A 16,831-nucleotide genomic window follows, 5' to 3' on the forward strand; every position below is an offset into this window, starting at 1 on the left:
CAGGATTTTTAATTACACACAATTCTCTAGTAAAGAACAATGGGTGACTACTAATTTAATCCTTGTCCGTTTCACATTGGATGGCCAGTGTTCAAATCTGTATTCTGTGTGATACAAGATAATAGCTGGCTACAACATTATCTCAAACTATAAACACATGTATGCATATTTCAGTTTAAAATTTCTACCAATTATATTTTACATAAAGACCTTTTCATGGAACTCATTAAGGCAATTTCCAGGGAGTATCCATCTGCAATGGTGAGTGTTATTATTTGCACACATAGCAGAGTGAATGGCCCTATACCAACCAGTATGGCCGCAAAGCACCTTTCTTCTTTCTGAATACAGAAGGGATATATTAGGTTTGCAGAAAAATACTAGAACTGCACATGGAACAGCGCAGTGCAGAGTGCAAGCACGGTCCCATCTCCAGCAACAGAACATGGAATCTCCAAGCAGCTGCCAAAGTCCCAGCTCCCTAGTAGGCACACCAGTGATGACACTTGTGTTGAGCACAGTGAAAATGTTATTTTAGCTGCAAGTTCTCTGCTGCTTGCTTCTATTAGCAATGCTATTTCAAGTGTTTTACTGTATTTGCATACCCTCCAACTGTCCTGAAATTGCTGGGACCATCATGAAAACCCTTTAGGAATCACGGGTTCTTATTTTGCCATGTAGAGTTCAGATTTAAGCTGCTCTTAAAGGGGCAATGGACTTGCAGCTAGCTTTAATGGCCCCTTTAAGAGTAGCTTGGCTCCCCATCTTGTATCCACACCCATTGATATGTTTTGCATCAGGGAATTTTGCAGCCCAGGTTTGAGTGCACACATCGGTGTTGTAGGGTGTGTGTGAGTGAAGGTGTTTCCATAGCCAACGGCACCTATTAGGAGAAGAGAAGAGCTTCTCCACAGACCCCTCACCTAATTAGAAAATTTTGGTTCTAATCTTTGTATTTGCCTTACATCAAAAGTTTTATTATTCTTTCAAAACCTTGCTGCCCCAGTTCCAAGTAATATATTTTGTAAATTCTTGCAGATTCTGAAATGTTAGCCTCAGATTCCTTTTCAGTTATGCTTTACCAACTGCTTCTTTCTTCTTTGCTTATGAATTTTAAAAACCACTACATTTTTCTTCTCCCATAGTTCTACACAGACTAAACCAAAACCTGACTGCAAGAAAGCCCAAAGCAAATCTCTCAGTGACATCAGTGGGAATAACAGAAGACCCCATTAGTCTCATGCACCAGCAAAGTAAATAATTCTCATTTCATTCTGCTTTTTTACTCTTCATACAAAACTCTTTTACATCAAAAAGAAGACATGAAACAAATGGCTCCAGGGTCACATATTTGTCCTCAGGCCATTTTATGCAAAACTAATGAATTTTTGTTTCTGTACATTTTTGCCATTGGCTAAAATGTTCCTTTTTAAATAGGGGTGGGGGAAGCTTTTTGGTTGACACATAATTCATTGCAACTGCCAATTACTGATGGGTACCGGAAAAAAATGTTATGTTAACAGACAAATTTGTATAATCTCCTAAAAGACACAGTTTCTGTGTAGTAATATGCAGCACAATTTTAAGAGCATGTTTACTCTGAAGCAAGTCCCTCTGAGCTCAATGGGATTTACTGCAGACTTCATCTCTCAAATATATCACCAAGGGCTATGAATCATTTTTATCTTGCTGCTCTATTAATTTTGTGATTTGTTTTAATTGGAATATGGTCCTTAACAGTTTGGAAAACTGTCTTTATAGGGGGTGTGAGTAGCTTAACTCCTTTCATAAGAAAGGCCAGGAAAGAAAATATATATCCACTCTCAGTTAAATAATTCAATTGGTAGTTTAACAAATATATATGAATGTATGCATAGTTTTGGAATTCTCCCAGTACTAATTTGAACACAAATTAATAAGGGAAATTAGACAAATAAAGCAATGCTCAAATCATATTTTAACTGAGATTAATGGTTAGACTGCTCCCTGTAAAGTCCACAATCACATAGTGGTGGACCTTGACGTCTCAAATTTCAGTGATGCCATGTGTGATGCTAAAATCCAGTGTCACCCCCATCTTCTGTTGTATGTCATAGTTGTGGTGCCTCCTCAGATGCCCCAGAAGCTCTGTGCCCAGTGTGACCACACTAGTTGCATTCCCCTAGATCCACCTTTGCAATCCCAACAAGCTTATGCATTCAGGTGGGTCAGCTACTTTCCTTGTGCGTATAGCTCCTTTGTTGTTTTAACAAAATGCATGTCTTGTTCACACTGTTAATAGTGCACAGAGCAAGATAATGGCATTACTGGTATCAACCCCTCTCCCATTTACAGTGGTAGCCTGTAAGCAGTGGCCTATTTATCTACTCACACTGGTACACTTTCTAACTGCTAGGTTGGCAGAAGCTGGGACAAAGCAACGGGAGCTCACCCCGTCGCATGGATTCAAACTGTCAAAAACATGACCGCTGTATGTATGAGGAGAAGGATTGTACCTCGATCCTAAAAAGATATTCCTAAAAAGCTATTTAACAGAGATGGAATTGGGATCTAAGAACATCACAGGAAGCAGGTTAGTCCCCATAAACCATTCATAGGTGAACACATGTGCATAATTAGTTTGCTTAAGTAAACAGATAATGGCAAGTAAAACAGATTATGGCAAGCTTGTTTGTAGTCTGAAACTGTTCCTTTTTCCTTTTTTCCTCCCCCCCCCATCATTAACTCTCAGTGCCCCTTCAGCATAATGGTAGCATTTATGATGTAGTCCATTAAGCTACATTTTGGTATCTTGAAATTGTTTCAGGAGAGTCTAGAACTTTCAGAAATCAGTCATAACTCTTCTCTTTTGATCAGATTTGCCTCCACAATTGGGATCATATTTCCTCCCACATCAAATGTGCTCTCAGATCCAGTTGCTTTCCTTTCAAACACAGACATAGATTTCCAAGACTGGAGCCTAACTTTTCAGATTACCGGTAATTATGAATTGGCCTTTGGACTCGTTCATGTATCTGATGATTTAGATGCTTGAAAGAACTACAGGAACTTTTTATTGCCCAAATGTCGCCCATCCCGTCACCCCCAATTCCCATCAAAAAGGGTGTACTGTAAGTTCTTGAAGGCCTTGCAGGCACTGGCCAATGACTAGCACTCCCATTATGACCAGCATTGAATAACTGTAGTTTCTTGAACTCTCTGTTATTTTCTCTCCACCACCTACCACCTCCAATAAGCAAGTTATTGGGTGCAAAATTTTAATTTGGATTGTTGCTTTTATAGTACAGCCATGAATAAAATGCAAATGAGGCAATCTGCCAACGGCAGAGGTTTGATGTGGCAGCATTTTGAAGATGGTGGCAGAGAGTTGGATCATTCCAGATATTTCTGGGAAATATAGAAACTTGTTCCAAGCTACCATGGATTTCCCAGTATCTGAGCAATTTATAGCTGGAGGGTTGCTGCAGCTTTATAGCCCCTTTGGATTGTCAAAACTGTGCAAAGATATCAGATTGCAACCAAAAATACCCTCACAGAAATAGAGCTCTGCCCAGATCTGAGCATTGATGTTATTTATATTTGTTATTAACATTATGATTGTTCATAAGCAAATATGGCAAGATATTTTTTACAATCCACCCAAATAAGCTGGTCGTGCATAAGGAAAATCAGACTTAGTGCTCACTAAGCATCAAATGTTTATGAATGTCTTTTAGAGTTCCCTTAATTTTAATAGAGTTCCCTTAATGCATTTTTAGGCTCACATGGGAGATGAGAATTGGAAAAACCTACATGGAGAGTCAGCATGAAAAGATCTAGTATCTAAATTATTAAAGAAGTGCAGTAGATATATTTTAAACTTCAACTATAGGGCTATCTTCACAGAAGCTTAAATTAATTAAATTTGTAAACTTCCCTTCATCCAAAAATTTCAAGGCAGTTCACACAATAAAATACAGAATAAAACCACAAAGTACATAATAAAAACAAAACAATAACAACCCCCTCCCACAAAGACATTTAAAAGGGCATAGATTATTATCCAGCCAAAGGTCTGGTTGAAGAGGAATTTTTTGCCTGGCACTTAAAGAAGTATACTGAAGGTGCCAGATGAAACTCCTTTGGTGGAGCATTTCACAAATGGCAAGCCACTGCAGAAAAGTCTCATTCTTGGGTTGCCACCATCTGGACTGCTCATGGAGGAGGCACATGAAGAAGAGTGTCAGATGATGATTGCAGTGTTTGGGTTGGTTTATAAGTGGAGAGGTGTTCCTTGGGGTATTGTGGTCCTGAGCAGTTTAAGGATTTATAGGTCAAAACCAGCACTTTGAATTGGGCCTGGAAACTAATTGGCAACCAGTGTTGTCGTGCCACGATCAGTGTAATATGCTCAAACTGTCTTGCCTCGGTGAGCAACCTGGCCACTGAATTCTGCACCAGCTAAAGTTTCTGAAATGTTTTCAGGAGCAGCCCTATGTATAACATGACAAGAGTCATGATGGCTGCATACTATTTCCAGGATCAGTGTCACTACACCTCTAAACATAAGAGCACCCCTGCTGGATCAAACCCAAAGCACATCTAGTCCAACATTCTGTTCTCACAGTGGGCAACCAATGCCTATGGGAAGTGCCCAAGCAGCACATAAATGTAATAACACACTCCCACTTCTAGCAACTGGTAACTGAATACATTTGAATACCAGCCACTGGGGAACAACAGTAGCAGAGGGCTACCAGAGCATGGACAACAGAAATTAGGCTGTCCCTGTCTGAGAGGTCAAGGATACATTTTCCCCTTCTCTTTCCAGACAGAAGTCATCATTCAGGGCAACCAAAGCTGTTTCTGTGCTGAAACCAAGCCTAAACCCCAATTGAAATGGATCATTTTCTGGTGCCCCATCTAAGCTATGTTTGGTTCAATAGGATTTTGTAATTCTAGAGAATGGTAGTGCTGAAGTTCTCTGAAAGTCCAGAGAATATAAATCAGAATATATATTGGGGGATATATCTCTGATTGGGACCTTTAGCCATCTTGTTCATGGTTTCCTTCAGATAATTATGGATGGTTGTAATCAGACATGATATTAAACTATGGTTTGTGCTAACTTTGTAAGCTCTGAGCCATGTTTTATGTTCTAGAAAATCAGGCAAAATATATGGTCAGTTATGCAGGTACTTGAGGCTCACAGGGAAAGCAGGCATTAAAGTCTGAATTGAGCAGAAAGCATACAGGACCTTGGACAGCTCTAAAGTGTCCCTGCTTGCTAATGCAGCTAAAAGAGAAATTGTCTCTACAGGAAGACAGAGACAACTGAAGCCTTATGCAGGCTATCCAGGGTTGATCGGGTAAGTCGTGCCTGTCTGGAGGAGCTAGATGGCTGGTTAAAGGCCTTTGCATTGTTTTGTAGTCTGATATCTGTGAGGCTTGGAGAGACAGAGGTAATGCAGAAAAGTTGCTAGAGAACAGTTAGAGCACCAGAGGATGGAGGTAGGGCTGTGTCCTCTGGCCAGGAGATCCCTCAGTAAGTTACTATAGGTTATTCCCCTGAATAAGTGACCGGAACCTCATCTGGATTCTCCACCATGCACTGCATAAACCCAGGTTTGGGTTTATGATACAATGGAATGCGTAGGTTTTCTCTCCCCTCCCTCCCTTGTTTCTCAGATGCTATTCCAAACCATTCAGTATTGCTCAAAGTGTAGCCACTTGGGGTACACCAGGGATAGTCAATATGGAACTCTCTAGATGTTGTTGGCGTAAAGCTCCCATCAGACCATCATTAATTGTTAAGCAACTATGAGTGGGTGATTTTAAATCTCCAAATATTAATGATCAATAACATTTGGAACATAGTGGGACCTGAGATGTAGATGTCATCTTTGTTTTGGGGTGTAGCCTTAAAGTGAAAACCATAACAGATACTGAGTAAAAGAACTTGAATAAATTTATGGGTCCCACTGAAGAACCTCTCTTCTGTTGGCATCTCTGTGTTGCAGGAGACAAATGAGGAGTGTCCCTTTGAGGGTAAAGTCAAACTGTTGGAGAATTTCTTTTCTCTGTGCTACTCCGAGCTGTCAATGCTTCTCTGGTTACTGCTGTTGACACACAATCTGACTGTCTCTCTCCAGGAACTGCGATCATCTGCAAGGAATTCCCACATGGTGGGCTTAATGCTTCCAGCCTTCGTGTTATGTTTGCAGACATATTTGTAACACAGAGTTGGTTGGCCAGCAGGAACAGGCCTAGTGCCAGCTCCCCATTGAGCACATCCTTGAGGATCCTGCCATCTTCCATGCTGTGTGCATGACCAAGTCAGTGTAGATGTCGCTGAGATAGGAGCACGAACATGCTGTGGGAATGTAGGCTTGGCAGAATACATATTTGTTTGAGACTCTGCCTGCCATGTGATGCCCCAAATCTTCCTGATGCAGTGCATATGGAAGGCATTGATTGTTAGCATCACATTTTCCCACACCCTTTTGGAGAGGTGAGTCATTGCCATAGCTGTTTTGCCAATATGCTCATCCAGCTCAGCATCGATAGACAGGTTGCTGGTTATGGTGGAGTCCAGGTAGGCAAAATCTTCTACCACCTCAAGTGTGAGGTCACCAGTGCTGATGTGTGGAGTGCTGCCAGTATCCTGACCCAGGATGTTGGTCTTTATCAGGCTGATCGCAAGGCCAAACTCCATGCAGGCATGGATAAAATGGTTTATGGGTCTCTGTAGAGCTTCCTTGGAATGAGCTGTCCAGACTGTATCATCTGCAAACAACATCTCTTGGATTAGAACCCCCCCCCCCACACACACATCAATCTGAAGGCATAGGAGAGCAAGAAGTGGGCATCCTATCTTGTTGAGCACTTGAAGAGTCTTTTTCAGCTGACCAGGTCAAAGGCCTTTGTATGGTCTATGAAGACAACGTACAAGGGGCACCTCTATTCTAGGCATTTCTTCTGCAGCTGACGCAGTGAGAAAATCATGTCAACTGCTGACCTCAGAACATTGTGGCTCAGGATAAACTCTGTCAGTGAGTAATTGCAGTCTGTTGAGAATTACATAGGCAAACACTTTCCTCGCAGTACTCTGCAGAGAGATTGCACAGTAGTTGTTACAGTCATGGCGGTCACCTTTGTTCTTGTAGAGGGTTCACAGTGCTGGGGTCACACATGTCTTGTGGCACTGATCCTTGTTCTCAATACTGCAAGAGGAGGCTGTGGAGGTGTGTCATGAGGGAGGAATTGAGGCCAGCTTTCAGCATTTCTATGGAGATTGCGTCCTATCCTGGGACATTATCACATGTCTGAGAGTTTAAGACAATCTTCAGTGGGAGGGAGGGACATCTAGCTCTTCCAAGACAGGCAGAGTTTGGATTGATAACTGTTGATTACTGTATCAGAGACTGTGTTTCCCCATTAATGCAGTTCCTGAGAGTGCTCTGCCCATCACTAGGCCCTCTCTCGTTTTTATATTACTTTGTATATTGTAGCCTGTTGATTTTTCTGACTCCTTGAGTATTGAGTCCTTGATTAAGTCCAGCATTGAAAGCATTTTTCTGCTACTTTTTTAAAATAAAAAGATAGAATATATTTTTCAATTTCTAAACATATTTACATCAAGCAAATTACAGTGATTTCAAGATCATTTCAGAATACTCATGGAGTTCTCACATTATTCATGTTGGGGGGGGGATGCAAAACCAACCAACAACAGAACACAGTGGCACACAAAGCACTGTCAGGGTAATTTATGATATGTCCCTGCTGGTATTAAAATCAGTGGAAGTATCTGGATCCTGTACTCGGTTTCAGTGGTATAAAGATAATAATCCAGTGGGTAATATCAGATTTTAAAAGGCTGGAGTTTTCAGTGATAGAAGCAGAAACAATAATTGCAAGAATTCTGTTAGATTAAATTCAACTCTTCATTCATGGCAACTGCCTTCCTATCAGACTAGCTATCTAATCTGCTGGATCTGTCTTTATCTACACATAGTCACCTTATTCTCTCCCAGCTAATACAATAGGAACAACCAGGGGTGCTGGAGGGAAAGTCGTTTGGAAATGTCAACTTCTTAAAGCAAAGTTGTTGGTTTCAATTCAGACATGTTTGTACATGTTTATAAATGGCAATGAAAGCTTTAGTGCCAACTCTGTTGACACAATAAGGATACTAATACATACTGATCATGAAACATGTGTGATTCATCCAACAGGAAGATTTCACGGGTCTTCTCAAAATACTGTATTTCAGATCAGAAATGAAAAACTTGCAGAATGTATTTCTGGTTGATAAAATATTGGTATTTGTTAGTATACTAATATGCACGTGAGAAATAGACAGTGTGAGCACAAAATAGCAGAAACAACTAGGTGTCAACAACTTTTCCAATTTCCTAATTTGCAAAGCCCTTGAACCGTTACAGTAGACTTTTCTTCTTCCTAATCTATGCTCTTGTAATATCTTGTGAACATGGAAGCATCTTACCTTGCTTCCATTTTCTTTTGCCTCTTGCTCCATCTTAAGATCAGATACTAGGATGTTCTTGTACTTGTTCTTTCCATCACTGCTTTGGTCATCTAACCTGTATTCTGACGTGAGCTGAGCAGAGAAGGGACTGTCACTCAGATTCAGCGGCTGTTCATCCGGTTCCAGAGGTGCTTTGCCATTACTGTTGGCTTCTGCCACTTCCCTGCAGTGTGTTCCCCCTGAAGCATTGGAACTGTGTCCTGCAGTCTCATTGCCGTTAAAACTCTCTGCAGCTGAATCATCTATGAAACACATGGATTTACAGTTTTTCAATGGCATGTCATCAATATTATCTTTATACCCAAACAACAAAAAATTACAAAAAACCCTACAACCTGCTGCCACTCACACAACATTTCCAACAGTTCAGCTGAAAATATTTATGTGATTACCAGTCACTATTGACAGTCACAGAACAGTTAAGAAAATTTCAGCCAGAGCAGATTCTTTAATGACCTAGGCAGGTGGAAAAGGAAGGGCTTATCTTTCCACTTTATACGTGACATCATGACTCACTTGCTTAAGTTATATTGGGGGGGGGGAATCTTTACATATCCCAATTATTATGAATTATAGTTCTTTAAACCAGCAAAATATACAGTATTGGAATAGAAAGTTCCCATCCTCTGATGGAAGGAGACTTCCTCCAATGGAAAGACTGCTTCTATTAGGGGATAATGCTCATTCCATCAGTTGGAAGGAAGGAACTATTATAGTCATCCTATTGGGAAAGTTTGGATGATCGTAGCTCAGCTTATTAGGCCAAAGCATGGATGAGCCTTTTGGCCGCACACAAAGCCTCTTGGCTCCTCCCTTCATGGCAGGAATAAACCAGGAAGTCTTCCATTAACTATAGTCTCCTGTTTCATCCATACTGGGGAACCCAGGGTTAACATCTTTGGAGGAAAGCAGACTACAGTATTTAAATCAACAGCAAATCATGACTTAATGCCCAGGCTTGTCACAAAGTTTTCCACTATAGTTTCCCTGTTTGGTTGAAATGGAAAACTATATTATCTTAAACAAAATTGTGTCCTTTAAACACTTTTTTTGTTCTGAAGACATTGTTGTAAATAAACATGGTATGAAAAGAAAGTGCAGGTTACTTCTGCCTCTCATGTCAATCCTTTCCCAGGTCAATCAAATAAAAAAAAAATCCAGCCAGACCAGAAGTGTCAGCATTAGGATGGTTACAGCAATAATCACAGCAGCTGCATAAAAGGTGGGATGCTGGAGGGTCAGACATGGAAATAGACTGAAGGACAGAACAGGGATTTACAAGTGAGGGAGAGGGTGAGAAAATAGTACAGAAAGAAGAGGGGTTGCAAGGGAAGCCAGAGAGGTATGAGAGAGTAAGAAAGGAATTCTGGGTTGGTAAGCCCAGTGATGAGCCAGTAAGAAAATGAAAGGGGGAGTGGTGGAGGAAGTGAATTACTATGTTACAGAAAATAGAATGGTCCAGTGATAAGATTGGATCCAAACCTTTAGTTTAGGATAAGGGAGATAGTCTGGGGCTATGAGGATTATTGTGAGCTTGACAGGGAATTCTGAGTTCTATCAATATGTTTAATATGGTTTTCCTAACAATTAATGAATTGTTTGTGCTGCTGAAATAAAATGTAAAGTCAATATACCGGCCATAGTTAGCCTTCCAATATTTTTCACATTGCTTTGTAATATCAATAGTATTTATGCTATTAATTGCTTGGTTATTGACCAAAAAGCAAAAGTAGTTTACAAACTGTCCCGACATAAAATTAGGAACACTTTGTTGCTTTTAAAAGAATAGTGGTGAAAATGCATTGGGATTGTTTTGACAAGGTTCTATCACAGAATTGGAAGGGATCCCAATGGTCATCTAGTCCAGCCCCCTGCAATGCAGGAATCATTTGCCCAGCATGGGACTCAAACCCACAACTCTGAGATTAAGAGTCTCTGACTCCCTTTACCCGAACAGCAACATTTAAAAAACCCTAAAACTAAAAATCATGACTCAGTTTCTGACTACACAATATAGAAACATTTAAGGCTGTTTCTATAGGGACACTAGCAGATAGCAGTTATTGGGGATATGCTGGTTCCTAACATTCAGGTATAAAACGTCCTATATAGCTTGGATTATGTTAACATTACACTAATTATAACCTTCATATAGAAAACATGCACGTGAAATCTGGGTGGATTATACAAATGAATTTAAAAAGTTTGCCAAAGTCCTAAGCAACCAGGATAATGTGGAACAGAGTAGCAACAGAGAAAGAATGAGTGAGAATGCATGGAATTCACACCACTTGATTTTAGGTTCTCTCATTTTATTGGTTTTAAATTCAAAAAGCAGGCTCTTGTTAAGATTCTGAAATCAAGCAATTATTCAAATCAGAACCGTACTTTTGCTGAGCTAACTTTGCTTCCTGTACTAATTTTAGTATACAATATTACACAATAAGAATAAAAATGATTCACCAATTAAGAACATATGACATAGTCTGGCTTTTGTTTTGTTCTTATGAGACATTCTAAAGCTGTGCTTTCTCCCCCTCCCCCAGTTTGCAAAATACCTTTGCCTGCTCATGGAAGAGTGGTTTCTGTAGCTTTTATGTGCAGTGCAAGAAATTTCAGAGGAGGCTGACTTACCCTACAGTTTCATGGAGAGGCTGATTGGTCTTTCCCCCATCTTTTTATGTTAGTTTCCCCTCCCCCAAAAACTCATAGTTGCAGCAGGTGACAAGGATATCTCTCCAGCCTAGTCCTCAGAGAATATGAGCTAGTAAGAGGTTGGAAGGAGAGTTTGTTTTAATTGGGGGGGGGGGACTGCCAAAGGGTAAAAATGGGGAAAGAAACCCTCAATCACAAGATAAACCAATCCCTACCCCTATCTCATACTCACATTCTAGAAATTCACAGTTTCACCTATCCCTGTTCCCCAATTTGCTGAAACAGCTCTTGTTCATTCCATTCATTCCATTCAAACAATGAATATTTACCATTCACTGGCCTCAATTCAAAAATAGTCGTAGAACCTGTAGCTGCATGTTACAATCTATTTTATCTGACAAATGGGAATGTATATTTCACATGGCAGTTTGTATTGAAAGCACATTTCACTATTTACTTCAAGTAAGTTTTGCCTGTTAATATACCTGAGCTGCAACTGTTAAGTATGCTGTTGTGTAATATGTGACAACATAAATGATACTTTCATATGGTTAACAAGTTTCTTGCTCATGTAGAGTAGAATCTTAATAGTGACTTTAAAAAAGAAATCTGAATAAGAATACCAAACAAAAGCTAGGTCTGTTTGCCCAAGTGACAAAATATTGAACCAAACACTTCAGCTCTCAATAACACAAAAGTTTGTCTGTGGTGGCAATGTGAACAATGGGCACATTTGAGGACTGAGGACAAGGAAGATAAGTGTATGCAAGTGTTTTGGCTATGTTCTGACCAATTGCTGTATTCTAAATATGGAGAGAGAGCCTTTTCTGTGGTGGCTCTTCACCTTTGCAATGCTCTCCCTAAGGTGGCTCACTTAAAGACCACATTACTATCATTTAGATACAAGAAAACACACTTCTCTTTCTGATTTTAAGAAGGGCTTGTGACAGCATTCTTTAATTTAGTTGTATGATTTTACCATCTATTTAAATTGGCTGTTACTGAATTTAGCTTGTTTAAAATTTTAATCATCATTTCTTTTTAGCCATCCTGGAAACTTAAGTCTGTGTTGAAGGTGCATGATATACATTATATAAAATAAATAAATAGGCCCCGATCTCATTAACCTCACATTATTGTGGCATGATTAGCCTGGATAGAGACAGTAAAGCCAAGAGAATTGGGATTCAATAAAAATAGCATAGATCTCCATTGCCCAGGCATCAATGGTCAGTGTAGTCAAGCACTGGCTGAGGGCCCACACCCTAGAAATAGGCCTATTGACAGAGTTGGCACCTGAGAAGAACCACAAAATGCCACCCCAGCCCCCTGGCTAGGGAAGAAGGGATCAGTGAAGAGCTCCATCAGCAGTGGCAGATCTTAGGGTCTCAAATGTCAGCAGCAACCTGCGTGACACCAAAAATCAGTGCCCCCCCTCACCTCTTGCCTTCTATTCTGCTTCAGAGTTGTGGCACCTGTTGTGGTGTCCCTGAGGCTCTGTGCCCTAAATCTGCCTCTGACATCAGGAGTGGCGGGGGGAGAGAGGCAGTCTCTCCTATTTGCCAAGAGGCTTCTGTAGAGGTGGTATGGAAGGGGGCTGCCAAGGCAGGTCAGGCCTGTAAGGAGCACACCACACAGACCCTCCGAGTGTCCCTATTTTCCAGGGACATCTCTGATTTAGAGAAACCGTCCCAGTTTCTGATTTGATCCCAGGAATGTCCTGCTTTTCCTTAGGATGTCCCTACTTTCATTGGAGAAATGTTGGAGGGTATGGCATTATCTAACCCCCCGAGCTGTCTAAAGGCGATCCTGTATGTATAGGGAACTTTGCTGGGGCAACCCAATAAGATGTGTAGGGTATAAATAGTAAAATTATCATTAAGGAATGTGATGTCCCTATTTCCATCAGAGTAATGTTGGAGGGTATGCACCACAGCTGCAGTAGCATTTCTTGGGGGCTGGATCTGCTGTCCCCATGGATCCTACTGGAGGTTGCTTCACCTTGCGTGATGAGTCAGCCAGCCCTGCCTCTTGGCAAAGTACCCTAGACCTGCTGCGCTGAGGGTCTCATGGAACCTTCCAGAACCTGGAACTGACATTGTAAATGCCAGCTCTCGAAATCACTCTGCCTTCAATTAAAAGAACCATCAGGTAGTCGCAAGTATTTGCCTTACACAAGGAATATGTGTTCATTGCAGGCAAATTATTAAATTTACTTTTTTTTTCATTATAAGCCACTATTCTAGATTCTTTCCACCTTGATGAAAGAACATTCCATTTAATAGAATACTAACCTTGACAAGGTTATTTATTCAGAAACAACTATTGAATGGGCATGTGACTGCTGGCGGAAGGGGGAAAATGCTTCCTCCTATGTTTATCCATGTCATTTGTGTTCTGTGAATTACATAAGGCAGAAAAAAGAACATCTATTGGAACATATTGATGGCAGTGCCTAATTTCCTTTGAGAGAGTACTTAAGCTTTTAAACATTCACCATTGGATCCTTTCTCTGCCAAGGTCAAACTGCATCTTGACAATGTATCAGCAGAACACGTGTAATTTGTTTGCATGGAAATGGGATGTGTTTACTGCTTCAAAATATGTTTTAGAAATTTAAACTGGCATTTGAATTAATATTGCCAATATTAGCCTTTAATAGAAGGAACCTAATAAATATTGTAAATTATTCTTAATGCATGTAAAAAGAAACACGCAATCTTGCCTAAATCTTCATTTACTATCATAACAGAATTTAAATTCCATATAATGTACATTGCAACAATATAATTAGTGTTTTTCACTACAAACAAAAATCAGCTCATAATCCAGATGTTGTATTTTAAATCCTTCATGTCTCTCATATTGCTCATAAATATTTTAATTCAAAATACACACACCCCATGATAATCCGCAAAACATTTCTTTTTTTCAAGGTGGTTTGTGCCAAAGCTTTGGATAATGCTTGGTGGTTTACACCCATCTTTTTTAGAAAAATGGGGGGGGGTATTGATTTCAGAGCTGGCTATAAGGTTTATGGCAGAATGCCAAAATACTAAAACTGTTTCTGGGAATAGCAACAAAAACCAGATAAACATAAGGCACCTCTTTAGCCTAGACTGAGCTGAAATTATTTTTAAAATGACATACCAGGAAATTGTTAATGTGGGGACTAGTGGCTTTATTTGGTTTTTTAAACTAAAATGAATGTTCTGTAACCTGCCCTGGGACCTTACGGTGAAGGGTGGATAAGAAATCCAACCAACCAACCAATCATATTTTTTTTAAATGAACTATTAAAATACTTGCTTTTTATCCTACCACTAATACAATGGAGAGCTGCAATAATGTTTACGTTATGTCACAAAAACATCACATAAGTCACACTGTCTTAATCTTATGGTACTTTTTTCTCCCTTTTTCATTTAAAAATGGCAAGGAAGATAATAAATCAATGCTAAAATAATGTAAACTTGCATGTTCAAAATGAAATGTTCAGCACTTTGAGAAGTGGGAATTGCTTCAGTACACACAAATAGCTTTTCACACGCATTCTCACTTTCTTCTCAGCCTTCATGAACTTCAGGAATTTCCAAGTGTTCAAGATATATATTGAAGCATTCAGTGTGTTGAATGCTCACTCCAGTTTGTAAAACATGCTCACTGCTGCTACTAAGCAAGCATTGCTAAGGTTTTCAGGTATACACCCTATGCTTTCCCTTTGCTTGTTGATAAAATAAGGCTTTACATCGCTATTGAAAATGCCACTTTAACTAGTGGATATATTCGTATTTCAGATGCAGGTGCCTGGTGTCATTTTGTTTGAGGATGGTCATGGGACATTCTTCAACAAGACTTAGAAAACCTTGATTCAATATTCCACTCAGGAGGAGCTGACACTTACTGTGAATTCTGCTCTTCAACTTAAATACCAAAGTCTGTGGCAGGCCAATTCTATCATTGCAGATACAGCATCCCTCGGGCGAGGTCCAACCTTTTTCTTGCAGTGCACCCAGGGATTAGCTTGACTTCCCCTACATTCTCTCCACTGCACAGTAAGAGAAAATCTTTCCTGCATGAAGCAAGAGATGGTGTTGCTATGACAACACATTCTAGCAGTGGGACTACTGGGATGAGCTGAAAAGATGACAGGGAGACATGCACTCAGCCTTCCTCCAGGGCTATGGGCTCCTTCCTCTAGGATTTAATTCCCCCATGTTTACTGACAGCTTGGGATGCTAATTATCTATGAATTTTGTCATTTGGAGATTAACTAGTTAAGACTATGGCTGAGTTATTAGAGAGTACTTCAGTGAAAATTGTTGTTTTTCAGTGTGTTATATATCGAGTAAGATGTGGCCACTTTATAAACCATTATACAGTTCTACCTCTTATCCCCAAATTAAGGGTGAAAGAAAAATAAAGACACATGCCAAGCCCAGTCCTTCAGCACCTGCCTCCTCCATGATCTTCCTTTTTGAGTTTGCCTCTTACCAAGACCTCAATATAACAGCTATAACTGCAACATTTAAGCAACTAAATTTCTCAAGGTAGGGTCAGCAAATGCCAACAAATGCCTCATTTTTTACATGAGCTACTATAAGCCAAACCAAAAAAGGGTTAAGAGAGCCTTCCAACAGCAAGGGTAAAAGAAATCCAGTCATTCACATCATTCACATATCGTATGTGTAACAGACACTTACGGTAACTTCCAGAGAAACAAACTTGTTCTGTTTGCTTGTTTTTTCCAATATAAAGAGCCTTTTAGACTATTTTACTATGTTCACTTGTTTAATATTAAAAAATGGCTTAGCTGCTTTCTGGTGCTCCTGTCTCCCAGAGCACATTCCGCAGAATTTTCATCTTCATTTGACTTGAATAGCCTTTAGCCATCTAAAGTATGGGTGACCATAGAGTTTGTTGCCTTTCTGGCTGGCTTTGGGCATTCACTGAAAGCAGTAATTAATGAAGCATGATGCTTCCTCTAAGATTGCTTCTGGGATTTGTGCCAATGATGGAAGGGAACATGTTTATATCCACCTTGACAAGATAGCATGTTCTGTCTATGAAAGAGATTCTGCATGATCCTGCTTTGCATGGGATCAGGAAACAGAGGTGTAAATTATGTACGATCCCCCTACCATTGCACCTAGCTATCCTTTATCTCCTCATTTAATGCTAAATGTTGAAACTGCTGCTAAGTTTTCTTGCCTTCTAATGTGTGTTGCACGTGCTACTGTGATCATAATGGAAATAAAACAGCAAGTCTGTGTGGACCGCCATAGTTTAGCACTGAAATAGTTTGTGTTTCTTATTAATAAAAATAAGCTCCCAGCAATGTGGGGTTCCAAAAATCAAACATTGTATTTGATTCAGGTCCCTCTGTGTCTTGTACTTGTTGCTGAACTTTATACCTTAAATGTTTTGTTATTTTGTATGAATACTTAAGGGTGTATGGAGTGTTGGAGGAGGGGTAGTACTTCAGGTGGGCGACACATCATCTCCTTCTGGGGTAGTTTGTCCACCTTTGGTTCCCTCTTTGCACTTAGCTCTCACCTGTGGCTCCTAGAAGCTGTCAGCGTGCAACAGTGGTCACACCCTGGGAAATGTACTTGACTGGTTGGCTAAATCAGGTGAGAGTAGCCG

The 16,831-nt window shown here is 40.1% G+C and overlaps 1 protein-coding gene across 4 annotated transcripts in view; it reads right to left on the minus strand.

Annotated features, from left to right (window-relative positions):
* Positions 1–16,831, minus strand: part of NOL4 (nucleolar protein 4) — a 110,151-nt gene that overhangs the window by 26,025 nt on the left and 67,295 nt on the right. For all 4 annotated transcript variants that reach the window (XM_082234819.1, XM_082234818.1, XM_082234821.1 and 1 more), the window contains one exon: positions 8,489–8,772. In XM_082234819.1, the coding sequence (XP_082090945.1) occupies positions 8,489–8,772 (284 nt within the window). The remainder of the gene's footprint in view (positions 1–8,488; positions 8,773–16,831) is intronic.

The sequence above is a fragment of the Podarcis vaucheri genome (assembly GCF_965113315.1).
Source record: "Podarcis vaucheri genome assembly, chromosome: 8".
NCBI classification, from domain to species: Eukaryota; Metazoa; Chordata; class Lepidosauria; order Squamata; family Lacertidae; genus Podarcis; species Podarcis vaucheri.